The sequence below is a fragment of the Symphodus melops genome (assembly GCF_947650265.1).
Source record: "Symphodus melops genome assembly, chromosome: 17".
In the NCBI taxonomy this organism is placed as follows: Eukaryota; Metazoa; Chordata; class Actinopteri; order Labriformes; family Labridae; genus Symphodus; species Symphodus melops.
Genome location: NC_136707.1, coordinates 12,864,888 through 12,892,402, shown reverse-complemented (window position 1 = coordinate 12,892,402; position 27,515 = coordinate 12,864,888). Strand labels below are relative to the sequence as shown.

General features: G+C 39.6%; 2 protein-coding genes across 4 annotated transcripts; both read left to right on the top strand.

Moving 5' to 3' along the window:
- The first annotated feature begins 119 nt into the window (after positions 1-119).
- wipi1 (WD repeat domain, phosphoinositide interacting 1) lies at positions 120-16,813 on the top strand. 2 transcript variants are annotated; one of them, XM_079365819.1, is made up of 13 exons: positions 120-467; positions 3,935-4,017; positions 5,288-5,454; positions 6,591-6,687; positions 8,184-8,281; positions 11,436-11,528; positions 12,136-12,206; positions 12,523-12,630; positions 12,801-12,965; positions 13,128-13,235; positions 14,314-14,480; positions 14,968-15,068; positions 16,036-16,813. In XM_079365819.1, the coding sequence occupies exons 1-13, from the start codon at positions 346-348 to the stop codon at positions 16,084-16,086; spliced, it is 1,431 nt and encodes a 476-aa protein (XP_079221945.1). In that variant the 5' UTR covers positions 120-345; the 3' UTR covers positions 16,087-16,813. The 2 variants fall into 2 exon arrangements, with proteins under 2 accessions (XP_079221945.1, XP_079221944.1); XM_079365818.1 differs by having other exon boundaries at positions 5,285-5,454.
- A 2,083-nt stretch (positions 16,814-18,896) lies between these two features.
- Positions 18,897-26,577, top strand: slc16a6b (solute carrier family 16 member 6b). Of its 2 annotated transcripts, none has more exons than XM_079365359.1 (6): positions 18,897-18,952; positions 22,061-22,312; positions 22,597-22,740; positions 23,449-23,577; positions 24,440-25,348; positions 25,444-26,577. In XM_079365359.1, the coding sequence occupies exons 2-6, from the start codon at positions 22,081-22,083 to the stop codon at positions 25,716-25,718; spliced, it is 1,689 nt and encodes a 562-aa protein (XP_079221485.1). In that variant the 5' UTR covers positions 18,897-18,952; positions 22,061-22,080; the 3' UTR covers positions 25,719-26,577. The 2 variants fall into 2 exon arrangements, with proteins under 2 accessions (XP_079221485.1, XP_079221484.1); XM_079365358.1 differs by lacking the exon at positions 18,897-18,952 and adding an exon at positions 19,818-20,476.
- The last annotated feature ends 938 nt before the right edge of the window (positions 26,578-27,515 follow it).

The window sequence follows — 27,515 nt, the reverse complement described above, 5'->3', positions numbered from 1 at the left end:
AAACGCAGGAATGTCAAGCCGACCAATGAAAATAGAAGCCAGCGACAACATGGCTTCACAACCAACCAATCGTAAGAGGCACAATGATGACGTCATGCTGTCAGCTGTTCTTGTTTTGCTTCATTTCCACTTCTCCTCCTCTCGGTAGCCGAACCGACCTCTATAATAACCGAACTGACACTGAATTAGAGTTTATTTTGAGCAGAGAGAAACCTTCCGGCTCTGTGTCGAGCGCTCCCTTTTCCCCACACATCACAAGCTTCACATTTCTTCCAAATTGGAGCCGTCTTCCGCCGACATCGAGCTAAGAGGTGTTGCCGATCCCAGGCCTCCAATCCAGGGCGGATGGAGGATAGGAGGTCGCTGGGAATCGGGATGGAGACCGGAGAGTGTGCTGGCGGGCCTGGTGGACCGGATGATGGAGCTGACCTCCCGTTTGGCTGTGCCTCTTTCAACCAAGACTCCACGTAAGGCCGTGAACAGAATTAAGATCTCATGAGTCTGAGAGGACTTATTCTGCATGAGTCATCTCACAGATGTATTCAGTTATAACAGTAAACACACAAATAACCCACACCCTACTTTATATTAACAATGAGAAAACGAAGCGTCAACGTCTGCTTTTCTAGTAAAACAAAATAGGTTTGGAAGCAAAACTTTAAACTTTGCACTCTAAAGGTGTTTAATTACATGTGAAATAAATGTCTCATTAAAATGTAATGACAAGAATTGACAGGAAACTAAGTCTAAGTTGTGCAATGGAATCTAAAAGTTTTGGACTGGGTCTCCTGTCTACACAAAACAGGTTACTCTTTTTATCCTCTGTTATTAATAGCAACAGTGTTGTGCTTATGTGTATTGTTTTTGTATAATGTGTGTTATTGGACTGTGTAGCTGCTAGTTGTCTAGTTAGCTGTCTACCTTTAATAACTTGCTTGTCTTATACAACATCATGTGCTCAAGCTGCATAATAGTCTCTATGATGTGTTGCAGCAGGGTCAATGTAGAACTTGGCCTTGCAGATAATATTAATCAATGCTTTATCAGGCATCTATGGAACAAGAAAACATGAAGTCGTAGAAAGAGCACCAATAAAAGCTCAAATGGTGAAAAAAAAAAAAAAAGGTGGAAAAAATTTGGAACACAGGTTACAACTTTTTTTTGTATACCAACAAAGAGATTTGACAGTGTTTTCATCACTCTCTCTCTCACCAGACAGATCTGTTGTATTCATCTTCAAATGCGCATGGTGCATTGGGACAACACAGCTCAGCATCTGAGACACCTAGTCTAGAAAGGGACTGACATTACCAAAGCTGGCTGCAGTCTGATCAGACAACAAAATAAAACACAAATGTAATCTTAACTATGTGTTACATTCAAAATATGACGCATGCTCATAGCTTGCAAAGTTCACATTCCTATGTCAAATGAATAACTACAGTTAGTTAACTTAGCAGTTGACAGTTAAAAACAACGTTGCTCTTGTTTTTAACACTTGCTTGATATTACCAGTCCTGAAAATAACCATACCGTACCATACCCGTAGTTTTCTCTCTTTTCTGTTCCCACTTAAGAATGTAAACCTGCCCTCTTGTATACTAAATACTGTTGAAGGTGTAGAGGCCAAGGTGACACTCAGAAGCAGATTTGCCAATAAAGATGTTTCTTTGGTGTTAAAGCTTATGTCTTTCCTGCAGCATTAACCTTTTTCAAATGCAAACATAGTGTATAGGTTTGCAAACTTTAATTTAAAAAAATGTGCCATAAAACAGTCTTAACTGGAAAAATTTGCTCTCAAGAATGTGCTCTCAAGATGTTAGATTTGCTCTCATAACATTCATATGTGTTTGTCAACCCCTGTGGTAGGTCACCTCTGGACCCAGGAAACTAACATAGCAATGGCCAAAAAAAACAAAAAAAATTGAAACTTGAAAAATGTTCTCCATGAACCAATGGCTGATGTCATGGCCGTCTGTATATTTATTAGGCAGTTTTTGCATTTGAACAAATTGCCTGTAATGCCATGCATGGGTTAAACTGCAGTGCAAAAGTGCAACGTCTAGTGTGCATTGCAATAAATAGATGGTAATTAAAGTCTGCTGAAGTCTGCAACCATGTAGACTCCCTGCTGAAAGTCTGCTCACTGTCTCTTAAGTGCTGGGTGGATTCAGAACTTTGACAGCGCTCCTGCAAACTCAATGTTCTGCTTTACAAACTGGGGCCACGGAGCTACAAACCCAATGTTTCAAGATGAAAAAAACAAGCCCTTCATTTGTTGAGATATCCATTGCCATTGGTTTGTGAAGGTGGGTATGGTGATTATCTGCAACACAACAGTTCGCTTTATGTTGAGCAAGCTCCACTCAGTGCATACTAAACAGCATTTCACACAGACCTACTTACGAAACATTAAAGTGCTGAGTAATCCTCAGATAAGAGCAGGATATTGTTCAAGAAAGGGTTGTTTGTTTTGAGATATAGTTTGTCTGTTTTGGTATACACTTATCTCATCATCCTCATCCAGTGTGGTTGTAGTTCTTTTCATACAGCAGAAGAATGCACACGTGTGATTTTTACACCTTGCCTTGAATTGAATTAAACTTGCCGCAAAGATTCAGAGAAAATCAGACGTAAAGCTTAATGTGTAACCCTGCATGGGTTACACACAAGCTCACTAAATAAAGTGAATTTTCACTGCGCCGTACTGCATGTACGGCGCAGTGAAAATTCACTTTATTTAGTTTGGAGTTCTGCAAGTTTTCTCCTGCTCAGAAACAGGATGAGGCAGGACAGGAATGCTCTCATGGTCATGACAAGAGGCAGAAGTAGCTGTTAAGACAAGTACTGGTGTTAAAAGAACCAGATGTTTTAAAAAAAAAGGTGTAATTGCAGGTTTCAATGCTACGGTATTAGCAGAATCAGCACATCCTTTGTAAATCCAAAAAATGGGCAGGTATGGATAAAGTAAGAAAGAAATGGAAAGTATGCATGACTGAGTAAATGACTGAATAAATACATGCCTTTTCTTTCTTTTCTTTTTTTGCCCTAAATGGTTTGCAACAATTAACAAATCATCCCAAAATGTTTTCGTGTCCAAGGATTTAAACCATACCTCATCAGCAGACAATTCATCAACAGCTGATCAGTCTTTAACTTCTAGCCCAATTTTGCCTTTTTTATGTGTTTGTGTTGATCCCACTTCCTGGACACCATGTTTATTATCATCACACTAAGTTACTTTACTTTGTCCCATATCATACCATGTTTCTTCACTGTACATCATGACAGTTGATCCTGTTCCTTATCATGAGGCGCCGCGCCCATGAAACTGTATAAAAGAAATTGAAGAAGCCATGTTACATCACCCAGTAACAAGATGAAAACGATAGCTCACTTGTTGCCATCGAATGACTGCATCGTCATGCCAACTGAAGAAACTCCCTTAGCTACATTTATGAATTAAGAAGATATTATTTTTTCAAACCCCTTCAATATGCTAAAAAAAAGAGGGGGTAGCAATGAGTGCTCTTCAAGGACAAAGGACAAAAGTCTAATTGCTATAACAAAAGGAAGAAACGGTCCTGATGAAAAACACATTTTGAAATGTAAAAAGGCAGTCCAAACTGAAAGTCTCTGATGTTGTTTAAAAATCCTTTAATTCAAAGAGATTGAATATGTTGTTGGAGTTTAACCTAATGCCACCTGTTTATAAATGGCCTTTTCCCCCCACTAGAGGGCACCCAACGGGAAGGAACGGGAAAGAGAGTGAACAAATGTACATCTTACCATGTCGAATGTCCCCTTTTTGTCCTGTTACACTGCAACAAAACTGGACATATATGCATTCCTACCATGTTGTGGTTTTATTTTGTTTTTTTTTGTTTTTTTTAGTTTGACTGATGGTTCATGTTGTGTTATTTGTGTATTGCAGGTCATTGGCTTTGGGCACAAAGACTGGCTATAAACTGTTTTCTTTGACCATGGTGGAAAAACTGGACTGTATCCATGACAGTGGTCAGTATGGATTTTTTTATTTTGCATCTTCCACCAGTTTGGGCAAAACATCCATCCATTTAGTTGGGACTTACATTTCAGTTTAACTTACTGTTAATTGTTACACTGACATTTGAAATGTAGCTACAGCTAATGTCTGGTTTAATTAGGGGTGACATATTTAGCCAGTTTATGTTAAGCTCAGAGTATGACCACCTCACAATGTGAGTTTATGACCCTATCAGCTGCACCCCATCGCAGGGTATGGGGGCAACTGTAACAGGGACACAACTACATGACACAACAACTGAAATAATTAAATATATATATATATATATATATGTAGAAAGAAAGATTAGAAAATAAAGACGAAAAAAAGAAAGGGGGGCAGAAAATAAAGAATAAAAAAGAAAAGAAAAGGGGAAGTATTAACTTGAATTACACACACACACACACACACACACACACACACACACACACAAACATTCTCTCATACACAAACAGGGACCTGTAACACCCTCAACATACATATTTGCTTAATGTTATTATTACTCCCTGCTTGCTATGTTGTCTTTGTCTATGCTGTGCATTGTAGCATTGAGTCATGATGTCTCCCCTGTCTCCTACATATTATTGCTTTTGCCTTGACCCTAACTCGTATTTTTCCGCATCACACATAAAAACAACAAAAAGAATAATAATAATAAAAAAGAGGATTTAAATTGGTTGACCTTAAATCAGACACATATATCAGGGTATGTTAGGGAATTCTCTGTGTGTCAAAAGTAGTGATCATTGGAACATGGAAGCCAACAAGTAGTGAGCCTCTCCCTGTAAAAACACTCACTCGGTCATTTTGAGGTTTTCATGACTGAATACTGGAGGCCAAGCTGGCAGTCCCTCACAGAGTTTCCACAGAATGGCTGTTTTCAGTCTGTGGTCTGCAGGGTCATGTCAGCTGTCTGTGGGAGATCTCAGAGCTTCCAGAGCGGAGGACACGTCTGTCTGTCTTAAACAATGGGTATAGAATTATTTCTAAATATTAAGATATGCCACTGTGATGTAACAATTTTGCTATTAAAACATAGCAAAGTTGTGCTAGTTGTAATAATAAAGTGCCACATACTAATGAATTATGATTCTTCTGACCTGAAACTGAAGAAAAAGTCAGAGGTCAAGAAGTTAGAATGGCTGCCGACCTCTTCAGGGAAGGTTTGTGGTTAAATCTCTGTCTCTTGACTGTAAATGATAGTTTGGTGAAGTCAACATTACAATGACGTCTTCCTTGCAGAGACTCCAGATGTTTACATAGTGGAGCGTCTGTTCTCCAGCAGTCTGGTTGTTGTGGTGAGTACCAATATGCCACATTGCATGAACATCTACCACTTCAAGAAGGGGACAGAGATCTGCAACTACAGCTACCCCAATAAGATCCTGGCTGTCAAGCTCAACCGACAGGTGAGCTACCACATTACACAGCCATGTTTCTTCCTTATTTATATAACTGACTATGTCAAAAGTCGATCCAAGCTCATATATTGGGTTGTCGCTGTTATTGGGCCAGTATGATTTTATTAGATATATATCTGTATCTGTATTTATATTGTGGTATACAGGACTTTTTTAAACCAAATATTTAGTGCAGAAGACAATGCTTGGGCTAATTTAGAAATAGTTTTAAACAATATAGTTTTTCCATAGTTGATACTCTCAGCACTGTCTGCAATGATTGAAAAATGTAATTGTTAATCTCTAGACAAATGTTGATATGTGGGTATATTTTTATACTTTGTGTTTAAAACTATTCAACCATAATATAATGGATTGAATTGTTATGCCTTGTATTTGGGTTAGAGATGTAGATTTTTTACACTTTTATTCGAGGGACAGTGTTGGAAATCAGGGGGAGAGGGGGGAAGGACATCAGGAAAGGAGCCACTTGCTTCACTCAAAACTTGGCCACCCGCTTCCTGAAGAAAACAGACCCCGTGCATGGGGTGCTCCAACTAACCACTAGGCCATCGGCGCATCGTGGGATGTAAAAATGTTTGAACACATTTTTGTATGAACTATTAATAAGAAGTGTTGACAAAAAAACAAAAAACAAAAAACATGACCACTCAGACCTCACCCATGGTGATATTCGGATCACGCAACAGATCATTGTGTTGCAAAAGAAGAATCACTAAACAGCCTGAAGGTCCAACCTGATGTAAGGGAGATGGAAAGAGTTTTGTGTTGTGATGGAACTGTATTTAGGCTCACTGTCTGTGCAGTCTCAATTTACAGCATATAATATTTCAGAGATGAGGAGAATAGTGAATGCTACAGCAAAATCTAAAAAAACTTAAAAGGTCAAACAATTATTAAAAATGTACATATATCATAATTTGTATTAGTCAATTTTGAGGGTTTAAGGTGGAGAGCAATTGTGGTTTCGTGACTTCTACTTTTTTGTTTAGTTTTTTCTCGCTATTCACAGTACCGTAATTGGGAAGAGGTTTATTGTCCTTCTCCTTTGTGGTTGAATCGTCTGTCTCTATGCTGAGGTCACATTGGAGTATATCAACCTGAAGTTCCACTGTGTCTTTCAGAGGCTTGTGGTGTGCCTTGAAGAGTCTATTTATATCCACAACATCAAAGACATGAAGCTTCTCAAAACTCTGCTCAACACTCCGTCCAACCCCTCAGGTAAGACGTTAGCAATAAGAGACTGGAAAGGCAAGTATTCAAGTAGACGAACAAACACACAGTTTGCTAATGTGATTGCTAGTTTAGTTGACTAACAACTTCAAGAAGCATAATGAAACATAATGTTTATTAAAACATTGATCCTTATGCCACGGGTGTGAGCACAATTCCTTGTGGTAATGATGAAGCTGGAGAAGGAGTCTCATTGGACAAGTATTAGCAGCAATATTACAGTTCCTTTTTGTGTAGCTGTTGAAAATGCCTCGGACCAAAAAAACATAACTTTTTTCTCCTTTTCAGATTTCTGTTTTAACTAGATATAATGAAAGGTCAGATTTTCTCTGGTATAGTGAGGTATGGAAGACTGACAGACAAACCAGTTTTTGTAAACTGGTCCAGGTAAATAAACAACCAATTCCAAAAGATAAGGCTAGATAACAACACAGCATGGTAACATGGAAGGAGTTGTTGTATGTATATATGGCTTGTGTAGACAGGGAAGCATGAGGTCAGGGAACACCAGGACACTGTGAGGCTGTTGAGAAAAGGGAAAGGGTGTATAGATATAGCAGGTCAGAGTCAGAAGCTGGCTGGCCTAATGACAATAACTGGAGGTACAGACTCCTGGAGGCAAGCAAATATTTAATCCACTAAACTAACAATGGCTTAAACATCACTGTCAAAACTTGCCTTCCTACACATTTCTGTTTTGAGGCACAATAAAGGGTCCAACACCTCAAAACATATTAGTGATATAAGCTATGTAGGTACACAGGCTGGTCTAGATAAGTATGAAATTAAAAAAACTGATACACAGGTAGAGAACGGCAGGGGACCTTTGGAAGTGAGACTTTGACAGGTGTAGAGAAACAGGGAGATAGGCTGTAACACAAACATCATAATGAATGCAAATGCAGTTATCTGGATTGAGGCAACTGTAACAAGTGAACTATTTGTAGACACTCAGTTTGAGAAATGGAGGCAGAGGCACTGCCTTACAAGGCAGGCAACTGCTCCAGACCAGTAGGGGGCCCTTGAGGGCTGACAAACTTTAAACCACAGCAGTGGCCCAAAATGTGCATATTTTGGGCTGCAATGACAGAAGAAAACCTCCCTAATGTGACCCCATCTGACAGCGCTCACTCTTGGTGTCCTGCTTAGCTTCGTATCCATTAATGCTGTGAAAAGCAACATTGGTAAATGAAAGTCAACTGGGTTAAATAAAGAGGATTATCCGCCAAGAGAGAAAAAAGAAACAGGAAAATAGAGGAGAAGGAGTCAGCTTTGGGACACTGTCAAACATGATGGTTGGCTCTAAAATTGCCACTGAATGGAGGGTCACCAGACAATCACACAAGTGCTTTCAAATGATTGCCTTTGCACTAAAATATACATTTTTATTTAGAAACAAACCTGATTTAAGCAGAGCTTATTGTGGTAACCACTTTTCAGGTAGGAGTTGACATTTACGTGTTCCCCATTTCCCACTCTTGCAGGTCTTTGTGCTCTTTCTATCAACCATTCCAGCTCATACCTGGCATACCCTGGCAGCGCCACTATTGGGGAGATCATAGTGTATGATGCTAACCATTTGGTAAGAAACCTATCAACACATACAATAATACGAATGTAGCTTGTTAAAACATGTAGTCACATGAAGGTACATACTTATACTTTCTTTAACTGACAAATACTATTTCACACATAATTCGTATGATGTGATTATTTTATAACAGAGGACTCACTGTGCCAACATGCGCTTTAATGTTACATTAATTATCATATATTTTACTTTTGAATAGTTGAACACTGTATAAGCTCAAATATTTGATTTACAATACTTTTCTTTTCTGAAAATGTTTCTTCTCTTTCTATGTTCTTGTAAATGTTCATCAAACAGTTTCCCCTGATATCACTTTCCCTGGTGTTTGTTTGTAAAAGTCTTCTAATTTTCTTGTTACCTAGCTCTTTTGTCCTGCCAGCTAAGAATATTTTTAAGTATTGTGGCAAACAGAGGGATGGTAGATGAGCTCACAATAAAATAGGGAACACAAGACCAAAAATCTTGACCATGAAGAGTCTTAAATGTAAATTTGATGGGAAAATGGATCAGGAGATAAAGTGTCTTCCCAGTAGGGTATCCAGCTCTATCCTATCACTTCAGGGCTTTTTCACTGTCCTTTGGAGAAAACAGAGAGAGAGAGAGAGAGCGACAAGCCTTTTGTTTAGTTCTGAGTGTTTGTTCAGAAAGTCAGCTTCCAAGCTTCTTGGTGTTTATTACCTTTAGACTTCTTGTCAAATAAACTGTGCTCTGATGACTTGATGGGCTGCAGTTGAGCCCAATGCCATGTGGCACCTAAACTGGGAAGGACACTCTAGGTGCATCCGAACTGCAAAGTGCTGATTTAATCTGTCAGTTTAGTTTATTTCATTCAGTATGGAAGTGGCGTCATTTGCGTTACCCGAACCGGCCGCCTCAATCGTCGTTTGTTTGTTGTTTCTTTTTGTTTACCTTTTTTTCAAGGGGAGCAATGCACATATACAGTCAAGTAAACAAAAAACAATATCACAATGTACTGTAAATAAAGTTAAACAAAACAATCAAATAACAAAATAACATACAGTACATGCAGGAAAGAAAATAATATAAAGTAAGATAGGCCTAAACCAATAAAGATGCACACATAAATATAGAAATCATCATTTAAATAGAGGGGGAAAGGTGTTATAATAATGCTGACATTTGTTACATTTGTTGTTGTTAATTAAAAGGACCGATTTTAGAAGGAACTTTAACTCTAGATTAAAAATTGATTGAATTCCTTCACGCTCGTTGGTTTTCATTTGGAGGTGCACGTGAAGTGACGTTTTACGGTTAATTTCTAACAGCATTGTGGGTGGTAAAAAACAATTCATGTCCTGAAAGCATGCAGCCGATCCATACTGCGTCAAATCCGGAAGTCAGTGTCCATGCTGAAATGTCTACTGAGGTGAACCCAAAAAATGCTTACCGAATGATTACAAGGGTTCAGTCTAGTGAAACTCCCCACTGAAAGGTACGCACTGCATAATGAACTGTGGCAATAAAGAAAGGGCCTCTATCAGTCACCTCCCCCAGCCTGAGCTTTGGGATCTGCCCCCATGTGCTGGGCTGGATGGTCTGTTTTCTTTGGTTTGCCACAGTATGAAAACTGCTGAGGTTTTAGTGTGTCAAAAAATCCAGAGTAAACTGGGAGAAACATTTGGGACTTGCATCACTATTGAACAATTGCAGGTACTGGTGTCACAAAGGTACCATGGACTTCTTTGGAGCCACGTAGGTGTTGAAAATGTAACCAACTGACTGAGCACAGTTTCTTCATAACATCAAGGCGAGCCTTCTTTACTCTGCACCAAAAGCCCTGTAATTTGATGTAAAGTTGTGTTTTGAAACAGTCAGTTGTGCTCATCTCTCTTCATCCCCAAGCTTGAAATGTCTCAGTTTCTTCCATTTGTGTTTTTTCCTGACAGCAGTGCCAAGTGAAACCACATGTTATTCCTTTTGCTCGGATTTAGTTGAGTTCTGGTTTCTTCTTACCTGAAGATGTCAACTGATTTCTGCCCCCACGCTGGATTTACTGTGAACTCAGCTGGAAAGAAAAAACAGCCCCCTCCCTCCTCTGTGTTGATTCATTCAGCACAGCAAGTGCTAGCGAGCAAAGGTCCAGCATGATCAAATCCCCTCCTGCTCTTTGATACTAACCTGTGTTTTTATTCACCCGGGAGATGTTGTGAATATTTTTCAAAAATGTCATGTTGCTCAGACCCATCCCAAACACGATACTGATGTAACCCGAAGAAGTCAAAGAGGAATCACCCATTGGTTTGAGGCCTAACTTTTTTTAAAGCCTTAAGTTTTGCTTCATGGTTGTTTGTGGTACAAGAAGTAACAACTATAGAAATGTGCGTTATGACTCGACCCATGCAGTAGCATTGTTTATTGACATAGTAGGCTAGTAGTGCGCTCTCCCCATATTCTGAGATTATAGTCCTCCAAGCAAGTGGCCCCGGGTTTGAATCCGACCTGTGGCTACTTTCCAACATATCAGATGTAAAGGAGATGGTTGCTGTTTTGAATCTGCTTACTTTCTCAGTTCTTTTGTTTTCTTACATCTTTTTTTCTAATCTTATGTCGGCCATGTGTGGCATGCCCTGATTAATATGCCTCGTCTTCTTCTTTTTCTGTACCCTACATTCGGGTTTAAATGGACCCTGATGTTGAAAAGGCCGCACAATGATGCAAAATAAAAATAACCACAAGTTCCCCAAAATTAACCTGCAAGTCCATTTCAAATTGTCAGGAGTTGAAAGTCCAGACCTTTGTGTGTTAATGTTATGAGTAAAAAGAAGTAGCCTTGAAATCTGCTGTCAACTTGACAGCAGATACCCTAAAAACTCCCGTGAAGAAAAGGCATTTGTGCTTTGTTACTTCCTGTGTCTGAGGTCAGGTAAGAATGACGCAAATCTGCACTGACTTCAAATTGATCACAGCTCTGTTCAGCTACAAAGCTAGCAGCAGTCTTTTAAAAGACGCCGATGGCTTTGAAGAACTGCAGGGTGTTTTATACCTATTATCATATTCAGCGATGACTTAAGAAATAACCTAAGAAAACATCAAATAACTACATTTCATCTCCACAAAAAATGGATATCAGTGTGGAATAACACCCTTTCCTCCTGTCTGGTGTGTCTTTCTTGTGTGGGGTCAGAACACAGTGACAATGATTCCAGCCCATGACAGTCCTCTGGCAGCTCTCAACTTCAACGCCTCGGCCTCCAAACTTGCCAGTGCCTCAGAGAGGGTGAGAAAGGCCTTACACTTCAATTTATGGCAAAGCATTGCTTAATTTCTATCAAATATGTTGTCAAGTTCTCCATAGTATGAACATAAATGTCTTTTTAGACTATATTTTGAGATGTGCTGTGCCCTTGCTCCTCTATATTCTAAAGGTTCAACTTCAATAAGAAAATACCAGGCACTCGTATGATCCTGCAGCACATCTTATTAAAATGTTTTTCCTCTGGCTTTATCCTTGAAAATTTAGATAATTGTAGGTTTTTAGACAGCTACTTAGTTTAAGTTGGTTATTCCATTCTTTCTTTTAAATTATAGTATTCCTGCATACAATAGTATTCAGGTTGCTGGCAGTGGGTTTTATAGTTATATGTATGTAACATCTAAAATCACACATGCAGGGACACTGAAGTCCATCACAAGGGAAGCACAGCTGCTCTCACAAGACATTGGAGACAGGCCTTCATGTTCTGGCCATATTATTAAATAAGCCTGTTAAATTGACAGGTGTCCTCACTAAATCTCTACTTTTAAATGTCAGGGATTAGGCTTCTCTGAGACAACGTGTGTAGCTCGTCTAAATGTTTGTTAACATTCAACTATCTTTCTCACAGGGCACTGTTATCCGGGTGTTTTCAATTCCTGAGGGCCAGCGTCTGTTTGAGTTCCGCCGTGGCATGAAGAGGTCAGAGCACTAACATATCATAGAACATCTGCTCTCCACAAGAGAGATATAGAGTCAACTGTTAAACCAAAAGTAACAGATCATCCACTCTTAATAACCTGGATCAGGATTTGGAATACCTACAGTAGTCATTCTGCTGTCTTGTGGGCACATTTGAATGCTTACACTTTTGCCTGGAGGTTTTTGAAGATTAGTTTGCATTCATTAAAAGGCACATGATCTGTGTTGGTTGAGATGCTCATCTGCTGACAAGAAACATATGAAGTCAAAATGTACATGTGTGTCTAAATATTTGCTTTGTCCCTGTCCTCTGCAGGTACGTCAATATACGCTCTTTATCCTTCAGCCCTGATGGTCAGTTCCTCTGTGCATCTAGCAACACGGAAACAGTACACATCTTCAAACTGGAGCAACTTGGACCCAGGTATGAAAACAATCTGTCAATCTAACAACTGATTTTTAGAACGCGGCAAGAAACTGTAGCTAGCTTATGCTGAAAGAATTTGACAATGAATGTAACTTGCCTTGTCTATTTGTAGGCCTTGGTACTAAGCAAAAAGCTCCTGTTAGAAGTCATTGTTGTCTTGTGTGCAGTGAGGAGGATGAGGCTGCGACCTGGACAGCCTACGTTGGGAAGATGTTCTCAGCAGCCAGCAGCTACTTCCCCGCTCAGGTATCCGGCATGATGAGCCAGGACCGGGCCTTCGCCACTGTTCACCTCCTCACATCCTGCCAGAAGAACGTTTGCACCCTTGCTATGTGAGCTTCTCTTTAGGTCTTATGAGCACAAGATGCACCTTCACATTGCATTGTTAAAGTCTAAACCTTAATTGAACAGTCAAACACAGTTGGGTGGAAGTAAATTTATTGTTATAAATTGTGTAAAACTTGCCTAATTGTATACTTAATCTAATGTTTTAGAATTCAGAAGCTTCTGCGGCTGCTAGTGGCAACAGCTGATGGACAGCTGTTCATTTATAATGTGGATCCACTGGATGGAGGCGAGTGCATGTTGGCCCACAAACACAGGTTAGGCTACAACTCATTTTAAGGGAGTGGGGTGGTTTAACACTGAGCCTGCAGAATGCATGCTATCATGGTCTCTCACTCCCTCTCTCTATCCTGTACTGTACCTTTAACATTGACTTCAGATGGCTAAGGTTTGTAATATTGTTTTGATCAATACATTTCTGCTCATCAATTGCCTCAAATGTTAGGAGTCAATTTCAAGGTAAATGTTTTTGGGGTTTTTTAAGAACAGGAGGAACTGGTGATTGGATATCCACTACGATAATTTACAGATAACCCACTATACCTAAACCATACCACTATACCACAGCCATCCCTTCACCTTCAATGGATAGAATTTGTCTCCAAAAATCTGTCTGCACACTGTATATAGATTGCACATTCCTAGTGTAATTGGTGTGCTATGTTTCCTGTACCACTGAAACAGAACTATGCAAATGTTGCAGACTTAAGATGGACGCTGGCATTTATGAAGGCAAACACTCAGGCAGGCATCAGGATCAACACGTTTATTTCCTGTAACGTAGCAAGAGGGCACGTGTCACACGTACACACGGACAGCAGTATGGTCTCTCTCCCAGGACAAAAGCCGTCCCTCTTATCTTTCAAAGTGCAATATAGAACATTAAATCAACAAAAATACATTATAACACACCTGTAACGTAGCAAGAGGGCACATGTCACACGTACACACGGACAGCAGTAAGGTCTCTCTCCCTGCAGCGAGTGAAACAATATGCAAATAAGGAAAAATGTCCGACGGTTTTATCATAATTTAGCGTCACTTCCATCGGACAAAACTAACTTCATAAGTTATATACAAACTTAAAATAAGTTCACACTACATTTTTGTACAGTTTAAAACAGAATAAACAACTTTATATACTCGCTAGCTTAAACAATGGAAGAGAGCATCTCACACGTATTACCAGTACAAAAGCCGTCCCTCTTATGCCGGGAACGCGCAGCTTCGACGCACATGTGCGTTCTTCTGTTTCATAAAATAATACCCCCCCCCCCCCTTCAAGTCAAGGGTAAAGTTAATTTCATACATGATGTTCCTTTCTCCTCCCTTTAGGCTTTTTGGTGATGATGATGATGATGATAATGATGATGACTACAATGAAGGAACAGGAATAGGGTGTGTCAGAGGGTCAGAGGTCACAGTGCCAGCACAGGCCTGTCCGTCCTACGCTGCAACTGCTGCCTTGCCTGCCTCTGGTCCTGTCACCGCTACTCTAACTGGTTAGTGTTTGCTGATATATACAAATTGTAACAGGACGGGTTGGACTTTACTGTTGGTACAATAAACATAGGTCAAGGTTTTTCTGTACAAACCAAGCTACTGAAATAACTTTTCAAACTAATCAGAAGCTAAAAAACCTGTGGAAATGTTTTATTTTTTTGTCAAAATTCTTAGTTATGACTTTGATCGTGTTGTCGAAGAAGAACTACTGGGAGAGAGAGAGTTTTTGTTTCACCAGTCAATTGATGTCTTTATTGCTCTGTCCTGAGCATCCACCTTGAAATAAGTCTGGTGTTAACTCAAGCCTTTGTGATTGGATCTGATAGATCACATGTTGTATTAAACTTACATTCTTTATAAATTCCACATGCTGCTCATACACATAGTCCCAAAATATTCTCATCTACAAGTGGACAGATTCCAAAATGAGGGAATACTAAACTTTACAAAACTGGTGTAAATTGAAGTTCTCCACTCTCTACCCAGGGTACTCTGAAGATGGTGGGGCAAAGAAAGGTGAAGTCATTCCTGAACACGAGTTTGCTGCTGGACCTGTGTGTCTGGACGACGAGAACGAGTTTCCTCCTGTGAGCACCCAGAAATGCTAACTGCCAGCTATAGCTTGTAACTAGCTCTCCGAGGTTATTGGAGGCAAGAAAATGCATTGAAGCAAACAGAAAGGCTGAGTATCAAGTTGGTTTGCATTAAAACAAGCAACATCTTCAGTAACTTATCAACTTTCACTTTCAACTAGCTAAAAAAATCTAGTCTGACTGATACTACAGTTGAGTAGTAAATCCCCCCTCTGGAAAGTAATAACCTAGTGGTCCTTCAGAGGCTGCATCCTTATTGCTGAATAAATCTGTATTTGCAACATTCACATGGTTGTTCCCTCCAAATGATAGCTAGGCAGTGGATAAAATGCTCAAGTTAGCTGTTGTCCATTTCATGTCTAGCATGATGTAGCAGGATGATAATTATCCTACCTGCTGAAAGGAAAACAAAGACCATATAGGTTTCCTCTTTATTAGCCAGTTTCAGTTTCCAACTACATAGCTTTGATGCTATATAAATTGTGGAGAAAACTGTGGTTATTTCTTGATAATATAACAGGTGTGCCTTAAATTTCATGGAAATTCTTGTCTTACTTTGTTCTAACTTAACCTTGTGTTTAGATTTAGGAAATCCATCTGAAGGGAAGGCAGCCCACCTTCTTTTACAGTTTACTTTATCAACTTTTATTTTCACCAACTAATCTCAACACAGAAATGAAACCATCGCCATTTATAATATTAACTGATTGTTATTTCCTACCAGGACAACTTGACTACTGGTTTCCCAGTTGTAAAAAATAATGGCAAAATAATAATAGCTTATACTGTCATTTATTGAATTGTTCCCACAGATCTAAACACATATTATAACAAATGTCCTGAATGACTGTGATTGCTTCAAATGGTTGTACCTTTTTTTTTTTCATTTATTTTTGTATCAGAAATATTGACATGAGCTGCTTTGGACAAAACTAACAGGTCTGTTCGTGTTTTTTGGTAGATTAATTGGTGCCGCGATGGGACTGGAGATGGCCAGGTGCGGCGCTCGTGATTGGTTGAAAAGACATATGGACAAACAGACAGAGAGGTGCTGATAAATGAGATGAACAGCCAAAAAAATAAAATAAAAGTATCTTGGTGTGCCAAGCAATTTATTCATTTAGAAATAAAATACATTGGTTTACATTCAAGCTGGCATGGGATACACTGAGCAAAACGTGGATTGCCATTTGTTTTATTTTCAGAGAAGAACAATCAGAACAATCCTCAAGATTAATAATGACAGTGTTTAAAAGTATATTTTTAATTTGGTCACAGCATCCGAAGTACTGAATCTGAATTTCCTCTGATCTAACGGTTGAGTTTCAGAAAATCAACTGTGAACTATTAAGAAATTTCAGAACTTGTATTACAGATGGCTGGGAGTGTATCTGTATAATCGGTTATTAAAGTACGAGGTGCATGCTGGAGCTGAAACATAACCACAATATTTATAGCTGTATTACTTGAACCTTTTTTTATATGAGTTGCGTTTTCATAGCAACATTTTATTTCTGTCAGCATAAATAACTTAGTTTACATGAAAAAAATTGTTGTTAAAAAAAACTGTTTTTAAGTTTTTTTTGTATTTAACTGCATTGTCATGTTTTTGTATGTATTCCTCATGTTATTTGTGCCTATTATGATTTGTAGTTAAGTATTTTGCAAATAGCACAAGACCAAAACAAATGGAAGAAATAAACTAATACTGTGGATTAAGAGTGAACCTATGCAAAACACCTTGACATGATTCATATGTTGCCATTCTTCTTAACTGATGTCATTGGTCACAGGAGTTCACGCTTACATAGATGAGGCCGGTCAAAGGTGAAACCTTTCATAACTTTTACAGCCATGAAGTGATATTCAGGTGTTTCAAATGTTGCATAAGTGTTTGGCTATAAACCACAGAAACCACTATTGCAAGCAAAACATGACAATAATGTATGCTATCTACTATTAAAATATGAACAAACAAAAATCACAAAAGAATGTATCTGTGGACAAAGCCGATGCAATGCAATTATTTGTTGGGATTTTTTGTTAGAAACCATCCATCCATGCATCATGTCTTAACCATATGATCTGAATGCTGGAACCATTTATATATAGCAGAAATAGCTATAGACCACACAGACTGTCACACTGTGAAAACAAATGGTATTATTAGGTCATTATATTCTGCACCTACTCTGAGAAACCTACATTCTCAAGTAAATTATGTTCATAGAACCGTTTACATTGTTCTGCATCTTCAAATCTTGTGCAGACAGCCATCCCATTGAGTGGTGGAGACAGTGTTAAAGTATTGTACACTTGCATCATATTCACATATGGAACATTTTCCTTATTGACTCATACTCAAAGACAGACAAATCATTATCAACTCACAGCTTCTTTTGGTTAATCATCAAAAAGACAGTGGATAGTTAGGTATTGATCATTTTCTTGGTTAAAACAGTACATTTGATACCCATTCATTTACTGTCCAACATCAACTAATGTTGGCATTCAACCTCTTACTATCAGGCATTCTATTAAAAGAGCTAAGTAACAGAGTTTTTAAATTAAAATAGGGCTTCCTTTGGTATATGTTAACACTATTATTAGTTATTTGGATAGAAGTGGTTGTACATTAACAGTTGTGTAACAGAGTTAGAAAACGTGCTTTTCACTTAAGATATAATCTGATCTCTCTAAAAGTTTTCCCAAAAGATATTCCATTATTTAGAAAATGTTCATTGTGTGAATAGGATGAATGAAGGTAAAACATTTTTGACCAAATTTTGGGATGACAGTTCATCTGAATCAACTTTACATTATAATTGGTACCATACAGCATGTTGTGTTAAGAAAAACCTGCATGTGACTTGATATACCTGTGAGGCCCAAATCATTGTGACACTATCAACTAACCACGACATCTTTCAGATTCAATGAATCGACAAAACTAACCTCCCCTCTTTAAAGTGAAATCATCACTCTTTTTTTTCTTTTAACTACATGGCATTACAAGCTTTAAAGGGGAAGTTCACATACAGCATGGTTTTTTATGGTGTTTATGACTATAACTTTTAACAACAGGCCATGTGAAAACCAAAGAGGCCTTTTGTTGTTGGAGGACTACATCAAGTAAGTAAGTACATTTTATGACTCACATTTTTATTTTGCTTTGCTCCTTGCTCACTTCGTAGAGTTGGCCGTCTCTCAACTGAAAGGTAAAGGGTTCAATCCCCAGCTCGTTTAGCCACATGTTCAAGGTGTCATTTGTTGGTCAAGACACTTTACTCCAAGTTGCTTTGTTTGCAGCGTTTGAATGTGTGAGAATGAAATTAGTTACTTCTGATGGTCAATTCAAACAACCTATGGTGTAAAAGCACGTAAAGTGGTCTGAAGATGAGAAAAATGCAAGCGGCACAAGTCCTTCTACCATTTACCAAATCCATCCAAGGCACTAAGAAAACGAAATCTGAAAAGGCAACTGTGTTGGTGCTATACAAATAAAGATTGATTGATTGAGTATTACTTAATCATAGTCTCATCACCTCTGTCTAAAATGTGCCTTAATGTAGCATTGTTTAGTGATTAATCTAATACTTACTTCACATTGTATACTTTTAAGTATTTTTGAATAACTTTGTGTGTATCTGTATCTGTACTTTGTATATATCTGGAGGTGCAGGCCAACTGTTCTGTGAACCTTTAATAATTATTCAGGGGTGATTTTCAAGTAATACCTGGATGTCCAATCAAATTTGAGGGCAGAACCTTCTGTATCAACATCTCAGACACAGCTTTGCTCTGAAGCATAAAGTGTTGCAGGTTAAGGCACCTTTGTACACTTCTCATTTGCCAAAGGAACAGTCACAGCTGATACGGTGAGTGGTTTATGGACTACACTAAACTAAATGAGGCTACATTAAACAGGACTTTCAGCAGAATTTATATATATATATATATATTGATTGATTTCAACAACAAAAGACAATGGCGAGTAATGGTGCAATGCTCTTTGTTAAGCTATGACATCATTTAAATGCTAGGGTCTATTTAACCAGGTTTACATAATTGTAATTAAGGATATGGATAAACTTTATTGATCCCCAATGGGAGAAATTCAGGTGTTACAGCAGCTCCAAAAACAGTAAAACGGGTAATACAAACAGCATCAATAGCAAAAAAGAAAAAAAGAACAGTTATGAGCAAGTTTACATTAATTAAATAAAGGGGTTAAAAAAATACAATAGACTTAAATAATACAAGGCATATGTACACTGTCGCTGGTGGAAAGATACTAATACACACACAGTGTGTAAGATTAATGATGTTGATGATTATTATACAGAGTCATGTGGCGGTGATGCTGTTATGTTAATTACCATAACAGTTTAAAACAAACAATTACAACTAGGCTACATATGACCATGTTGTTAATGAATTCTCTAGGCCTGCATGTGACAATAACTGTGCCTGTGGTCTTCTTCCCACATCTTCGCTCCTTGTGTTTTGTATTCTCCTGACTCGGACTATTATCAAACAAAGAGATGGAATATCACAGACTTCACCGGTCGGGTAGGAACGGGGTGTCGCCTTATTACTGGAAATCCTGATGTCTGAAACAATTTTAAACCGGAATAATCCTGTTCATTCAATGCACGTGCCCGATTCACAGACCGGTAGCTTGCGAAAGTGCGTGCGATGTTGCGCGTGTCAGATATGGTTAGAACATATAGTCTGTGGTTAGAACTGCTTCAGTGACAGCCTCTGCAGTCCTACTCAGCTCTCCATCTTCATTTACCGTTCTATGAAAATAAAGCTCTTATCTATCACATCACAATCCTCTAGTTGAGCCTATTAATGTGTTAACATTTTGATTTCCTACATTTACCAGTAGGCCACATCTGTGTAGTAAATGTCGCCTTTAAATTAAAGCCATGCTTTGGCATATTTGGCTTAATATCAAAATTCCGTAAACTCCTGTGACTGTAGGCCTATTGTTTTATGTTGGCATTTATTTCGATGGCTTAAAGTGGTTGTTTTAAAGCACGTGGCGCTGTATGCAGACTGACTCGCGGTGTCTCATCAGGAAGGGCGGGAGACAAGACTGCGCGTTCATGACGCTGGAGAAGCGCGCGTCCTCTTCTGTATACCAGCTTGAGCCGGTACAGAGCTGCCAAAACAGACAGCGAATAATTCTCCGAAGACAAAAGATGCTGTTGGCAGGGATGGAGTTTTAACTGTATCAGTTAAATCCATAGTAAAGTCAATGTTATATATGCTTACTTAATATTGGTAATAAAAAAAGCCTACACGTTTGAACTAGGCTACCTTAATGTTAAAATGAAATGAAGACGAGATTGTAAAGTGAGAAGCTGCTGTTACCTCGCCTGTCATCGCTGCCGGTAAGTTACATGTTCGTTTGGCATCAGCTGTAAGATGCTGTAGACTGAGGTCACTGTAAACTTTAAAGCACAGCTGTATCTGCTTTATAAAGTCTGTCGCATATCAGGGCTCTGGTAGCCTATCATCACTTTACGTTTATGCCAATGCGGTTTTATTGTTATTTACACATATAAATAAGATGTTTTCAGACATGCAGTTAGACTGCCAATCAAGTAAACCGCTAAAATGAAAATATGATATTGTAATGTAGAGTGAACTGTTATAATATACTGACGCTATATAAAAGTAAATCAGTATCAACCCAAAGCTGCTCTTACTTTCGTCGGCGCTGCTGGGTAAAAATGTCGTCATTCCTCCTCTGCACTGCGGACACCCACACACACACACACACACACACACAGAGAGGTAGGCCTACAATATGTGTGAACAACAGCCAGGTTATATTAGTAGATACTTTTTGTTACTTTGAAATACTTGAGCAAACGTAAAAGAGCCAGTATGACACCAACAGAAGTATTTGAATAACAGTTGGAGTTAATACATTGACGAAGAGCACGCATGTTGTTCAAAGTAATCCAGCTTCTTCTGGCTTGTTTGTTCACTTCAGGCTCTCCTGTTGTATTTAACATGAACGTAGTAACAAACAAACACAATGCTGCTGACGGAGTCAAATCAATCTTTTTGACAAGCAACTTGACTGTTTAACAGCATTCTCTGTGACACTTTAATACATTAAAGGTATTTTGGTAAGTAATAGCAGTGTGTATTATATTAAAATCACATGAAGATGTACTGTATTTATACAAATCATGTTATTTAAAGCAATGCAGTAAAACAAAACCACTGTTTAATTGAAAACTATTTATTGACAGAAACAAATGGTACTGGTATTATTTTATTGATGTAGTTTGTTGTTTTCCTTTATGCCATGCAGCAGCGAATAGAAACCAAGAGTTCACTGAATAAATGATCTGATCATATCTTAGGCATGATGAGAATTCTGTCTGACACTGAGTGGTCTGCATTGTTTTAATTCGATGTTGAGGTTAGAAGTTTATCGACCTGATACCACAAAAGTTCCAGGTAGGTTTTGATCACGACTATTGGCATTCAAAAAAAAACTAAAACAAACTTAAATCATGTCAAATCAAGCTGGTCTGTGGTAAAGTGTCACACTTAGTCCACATTAAGCAGGCTTTAGACACACTTTAACTGTAAAGTCTTTAATTTGAACAATGCAACGTGATAGCCTCCTTTCTTAGTTAATGGCTACGTCTTAACTTGAATAGTCTTTTCGAACAGAGAGGCCTATTGTCCGTGGGATATGACGTAAATGTCACACAAGGGAGGAGATCCAAGTACAGTAGCTGAAGGTGGTGAAGGAGGGATCCTCGGTTATTAGATAATAGTTGGAGGTGCTGTGCTGTATGTTTGTTGTGTTCAATACTCTGAGTGATGAGAGCGCTCATTTAATACAACAAGACCAAGAGCCTTCCTCACTAAGTGATTGGCCGGCTCACAAACGCAGCCTGAAGTTGTAATTAAGAGACGAGCTCACTGATGACAATTGTCTCCCTCTCCAGACAGGCAGCTCACAGGAGACATGAGGATGCTGAATTCAAAGGGTTGCTTGGGTCCGAACGTTTACTCGGAGGTGCCTGACGGAGGCTGGGGCTGGGCTGTGGCTGTGGCTTTCTTCCTGGTGGAAGTGTGCACCTATGGGACCCTCAAGAGCCTGGGTGTCTTCCTCCAGGATCTGATGGAAGACTTTGGGGAGAGCAACAGCCGAGTTTCATGGGTCATCTCCATCTGTGTCTTCATCTTTACCTTCACTGGTTAGACACCTTCTCCCTGGCTTAACTCCGATTACAAGCGTTGTATGTTTGCATGTCATGTACTCGTGATCTGACAAGGAGCAGAGCAGACACAAAGAGTTCTGGCTTACCTTCAAATCCAAATCTTTCATACTCGTTAGGGCCACTGTGCCTACGTGAGCTGCACTTATTAACGCAGACGCGACAGATATCCTGATGAGTAACATTTAAAGTAATAATGGATGTAACAAGTGACAGAGTTGAAATGATTGATAATGTCTTTGTTTTGTTGTGCTCCATCTCAGCCCCTTTGTCCACCTTTCTGAGCAACCGCTTCGGCTATCGTCCCGTGGTGATGGTGGGAGGCTTCCTCATGAGCCTGGGCACCATCACCTCCGCCTTCACCAACTCCATCAACGAGATGTACATCACCTTAGGCATTGTCACAGGTAACTTTCACACAAGTCACATCACCACCACCACCATCCTCATCAATCCATTTATCTGTCCATCTTTCTCCATGTTTTCGCTCCTGCAGATGTGTTTGCGTGGTTTAACAGCCTGTGTTATAGGAACTAAAGGGACTCCTAGCAGTGTCTATGAAAAAAAACTGCATTCATCTGATTCTTTCAGAGGTGACTGACAGGTGAACCGCCTCTGCTAAACCACTTTCAGTGGGGTCGATTTCAAACACTAAAGTCACTGGGTTGGAAAAACCGACGCATTTTAAAAAAACATTTAAGTTCTCTTACAGATCGGGATGGAGCAGAATGTGGAGAACAAAATAAATTGATGGAAAGGAAGTTAAAGATTGGATGATAAACAAATTGGTTCAATGAAATCCACCTCAGATCACATTAACTGTTCTTTTTTTGACAGAAAGCACTGCTAGCTCTCCCACCATGTCTTCTGCTGAAATGGGCCACAGCTAATTCGTCAACCCCTTCTTCTTCTTCTCTCTCCCCTGTCTCTCTTTTTTTGTCTTTACATGAATTTTGTCTTGCAGCAGCAGGTGTAGCAAAGTTGAGTCGTCTCACGCAGCCTGCCACCTTTGAGAAAGGAGTGACCTGACACCTTGATCTTTGACCCACACCTGTCCCTACCATGCGGGCCAGTGGCTGTCATGTCCCCTTTGTTCTTCTCCCTTTTCTTTACAGGCCTCGGCTACTGCCTCTCCTTCCTGCCCACTGTCACCATCCTAGCCAAGTACTTTTCTAGACGGCGAGCTCTTGTCACCTCTGTCGCTTCCTCTGGGGAATCCTTTGCTATATTTGCATTTGCTCCAGGTGAGTATTCAGACACAGGGTTGAAGTCAGAAAATATGCCTATAGAATTTACTGAACAGTTCCAGCCCTTTTACTACAGCAAGACTCAACATTAAAGGTCCCATATTATGCCCTTTTTGGGGATAATACATCTATTTTATATAATGTAATATATATATGATATATGTTTTATATAATATAATATACATGATATATATATTTTATATTATATAATATACATGATATATATATTGTATATAATACACATAATGTATCTATTTTATATCTAATATATCTATTTTACATCATATAATATACATAACACATCTATTTTATGTCATATAATATACATAATATATCTATTATATACATCTATTGATCAGACTGTTGATCTGAGCGAAGCAGCGTGAGCTTGTGCTTGTTACAACGAGCCAATGGGCTGGGATCAGTGACATCACATTGAAATTATGTCACACTGACAATTTTCAAGGAGGGGGGACTAGCGACCGAGTGTTACATGCACCTACTGCTATTGTTGACGGGAAGACAGGAGAAGTGGTGTTTCTGCGGACTTTGGATTTTTGCCTAAACATGCACAAGACTCAGGGCATATAAAACCAGAAAAGCAGAATATGGGACCTTTAAGGTTAAACTATGTTAATATGATAATAATTTAACTCCAGTTAAAACTTCAAGTTGAAGCATTTCACTTTCATCTCGTTTAATGCTGTCTAAAAAAAACAAACAAAAAAACAGAGGAAGACCAATCACACGCTTGCTTCATCCTCACAAAGCCTTGTGATCTAAACTGTAACATGACAAAACTAAGCAAGACAGCAAGTGAACCCTACGTATACTTACCTATGCCATCCTGTCTTCACAGCCTTCACTGCACTGAAGAAACACATAGGCTGGCGCTACTGTCTGGTTGTCATTGGCATCATCCAGGCTTCTGTGATTGGCACAGGACTTCTCCTGCGTCCGATCATTATCATGCCCCAACCTGTGGAGGAGGACAGTAAATCAGAAAAAGAGTCTCTCTCTTTTAAGCAGCTTCAGAGTGAGTATGAACTGGAAAATGAACAAACCAAAAGATCTATCAGTTCAGGGGGCTCTGGGACCTCAGAGGACTCGGGTGTCACTTCCCTCTCTGGGTCAAATGAAGACCTCAGGACTGCAGCAGTTGAAGGGAAGGCTACGATGGAGGAGGCAGCGCAGGACGATCTATCACTGTCTGCACCTTCAACTCCTGTCAAGAAGTATGAGGGTCAACTTGTGGAGGTAGAGGTGGGTCCTCTCCAGCCCTCCAGTCCAAAACTTCTGGACTTCTCCGTGCTTAAAGACTGTGCCTTCATCTGGTACTCCCTCTTTGGCTTGTTCGCCACGCTGGGATTCTTTGCCCCACAGCTCTACATCATCGAACTCAGCAAAAGCAAAGGAGTGGACCCTGGCATGGCCTCCTACATGCTCTCTGTGATGGCTGTAGCAGAGATCTTTGGCCGCTTGTCCATCGGGGTGGTGTTGAACAAAGTCCGCTGCAAGAAGACCCTAGTGCTGCTGGGATGTGTGGTTCTGCTGTGCCTGGTGCTGGCGGCCTTCACACAGGTGTGGGAGTTCTGGGGGCTAGCTGTCTGCTGCGCCTTGTACGGCTACTTCATGGGCTCGGTTGGCTCGACTCACATCCCGATGCTGGCTGAGGAGGACGTGGTGGGAGTCCAGAAGATGGCTTCATCTGTGGGCGTGTACGTCTTCATCCAGAGCTTTGCTGGACTGGCAGGCCCACCTTTAGGAGGTACAAGGCCTCGGCTTCCTTTATTACTCTCCTCCACCTTTGATCCTTGGTGAACTTGTGTGTAGATCCTAACAGCTTTTGTTTTTCCTTTCCAGGTGTGCTGGTGGATGTCACACAGGACTATGGTGCTGCCTTCTACTCCTGTGTGGTGGGCATGGGACTCAGTGCTGTCTGCCTGGCTCTGGTTGGACCAGCCAAGTCTGGCTTTTGTCAAAGACAAAGCAAAAACAAAGAGGTAGGGAGAAGCTGGGAGGAAGAGGAGAAAATAAACCAGGACAGCGACCAGCCAGAGTTTTTGGAGGTGGACTTGGCTCTAGAGGACAGTCAGTTTAGAAAAGCTTTAGATCAGGACAAGGCTCACGTGATATAATCTGAGCCGAAGCATGACATCGCCGCCTCACTGACAAATTGCACTGGAGAAGTCTGGCTGTGCCACCAGGACGACCCTACAACAGCTGCTGCCGATTCCAAATCTCAGGCGTCGCACCAAAACATTTGGAAAAGCTTGAATCTCACAATCCTCCCAGGAAAGAGTCATCCTCTCCTTTAAAACCAAAGGCACGTCCACGCTGAGCACATGCCTTAACAGCATGTGTCTGTTTCTGCTGCTGAAGAAAAAAACTAAACAGAAATGAACACAAGACAATCTCCCTTTATGAACCTTTTGTATTGGAATCATTTTCCTACTGTCAAAGCTCGACTTGAAAATATTGTCACACAGTTGGTCAATTGTTTTCTTGGAGCAGAGACATTTTCTCATGCAACTACTACATAATCCCATTTCCTTTTGCAGCCAGCGGAGTGGACCCCTGCTGACCGTGACATTGAATGTATGTTTAATGTCCTATACTGGCTTCTCATTTAAAAGTAAGAAATCCTTGTCACCTCTTAGACAAGTATTGAACTAGAGGTTGCCATATATGGAATAGAAAGGTGTGGAGGACGATGTTGGAGGCACAGCCACTACACTCAAAGCACTCCTCCCAGGATCTCTCCTGTTGCCTCAGTTCCTATTGTGCTCTTCACCCCCACATGACTTGAAGTATCGTTCACAAACATGTTTTCTTAAACACTGTCACATTATTTAAAGTGTCTATGGTTGTTTCTTATAAGATTAATGAATGTTCATTATTATTACTTAAAGCTGTTTTTTTTATCCAATTGAATGACCTATGCCCTGTCCTGTTTTCATTTTGTACTTTCTAAATAAAAGATTCTTGAAACCTAGTTTAACTTTGTGGGGCAAAGTTATTAACGCACTTTGAACTTTCCACCAGTGAAAACAGATGTTTATTCTCTTCTTTGGGGGGAAACCACAACTGTCACATTGCCACTGAGCTTGCTGAAGAGTGTTCAGCTGCATCCTGTATAAGGAAGCCAATTCTGCAATTTGTCTCAGAGCTTAAATTATGAAGTCTACTTCAGTGCACTTATGGTTTGTTAAATGTTACAACATAAAAATACTACATACGATCGCATTTGTTCATTACAGGACTTTAACTGACCTTGTGTTTTGACATGAACTGCATCTGTAATTCAGTTTAGCTTGAAGTAAAATTGACTGGAGTCAAAAGTGAAAAAAGCTTAAAACTGAAAATCAGGGGACTTCAGTCATCTAAACTTTAACAGCTTGAGAAGAAAAAATATTCTCTTTGACGGCGGAAGATTTCCTGTCACAAGCTGCACTGGCTGAAACTCCTCACACCCTTTCTTTGAACACTTTGAAAAGTAGTGAGACAGTGTACTCTGCTGGCTGAACATCAGTATTGTCTCCAACCTACGGCCTTTCTAAGACCTGATTCAATCCTAAATACACAATCATGCATACATTTTTGACTATTGCAAACTCCAATGTGGAATTTTTAAATGCGTACATACAAACACCAACAATGCCTGCTTCGAAATGGTTGATTTCATCACTGAGTTAACCGTTCGCTGTATGTAATGAACAAGCCCCTCATCTGACACTAATGACAGCTGAGTACTTGGTCTGTCATATAACTACATGACTAAATGTTCCTCTTTGTTATTTGACATTGATGTAGACTTTATCCCACATTGCTACTTTCAATAAACTGTCAACAGTTTCAACAAAGACACTGTTTGCTTATCCGTTAAGCTAATTAATAGATCTGCAAGCCAGGATTGAAAAACAAAAAAGACACTA

Coding starts and splice junctions, on each gene's coding strand:
- wipi1 (XM_079365818.1), top strand. CDS start 346: ATGGAGGATAGGAGGTCGCTGGGAATCGGGATGGAGACCGGAGAGTGT. Junction 13,236..14,313: donor ATGTTGGCCCACAAACACAG/GTTAGGCTACAA, acceptor TCCTCCCTTTAG/GCTTTTTGGTGATGATGATG. Junction 15,069..16,035: donor ACGAGAACGAGTTTCCTCCT/GTGAGCACCCAG, acceptor GTTTTTTGGTAG/ATTAATTGGTGCCGCGATGG.
- slc16a6b (XM_079365359.1), top strand. CDS start 22,081: ATGAGGATGCTGAATTCAAAGGGTTGCTTGGGTCCGAACGTTTACTCG. Junction 22,741..23,448: donor CACCTTAGGCATTGTCACAG/GTAACTTTCACA, acceptor TTTTCTTTACAG/GCCTCGGCTACTGCCTCTCC. Junction 23,578..24,439: donor TATATTTGCATTTGCTCCAG/GTGAGTATTCAG, acceptor CTGTCTTCACAG/CCTTCACTGCACTGAAGAAA.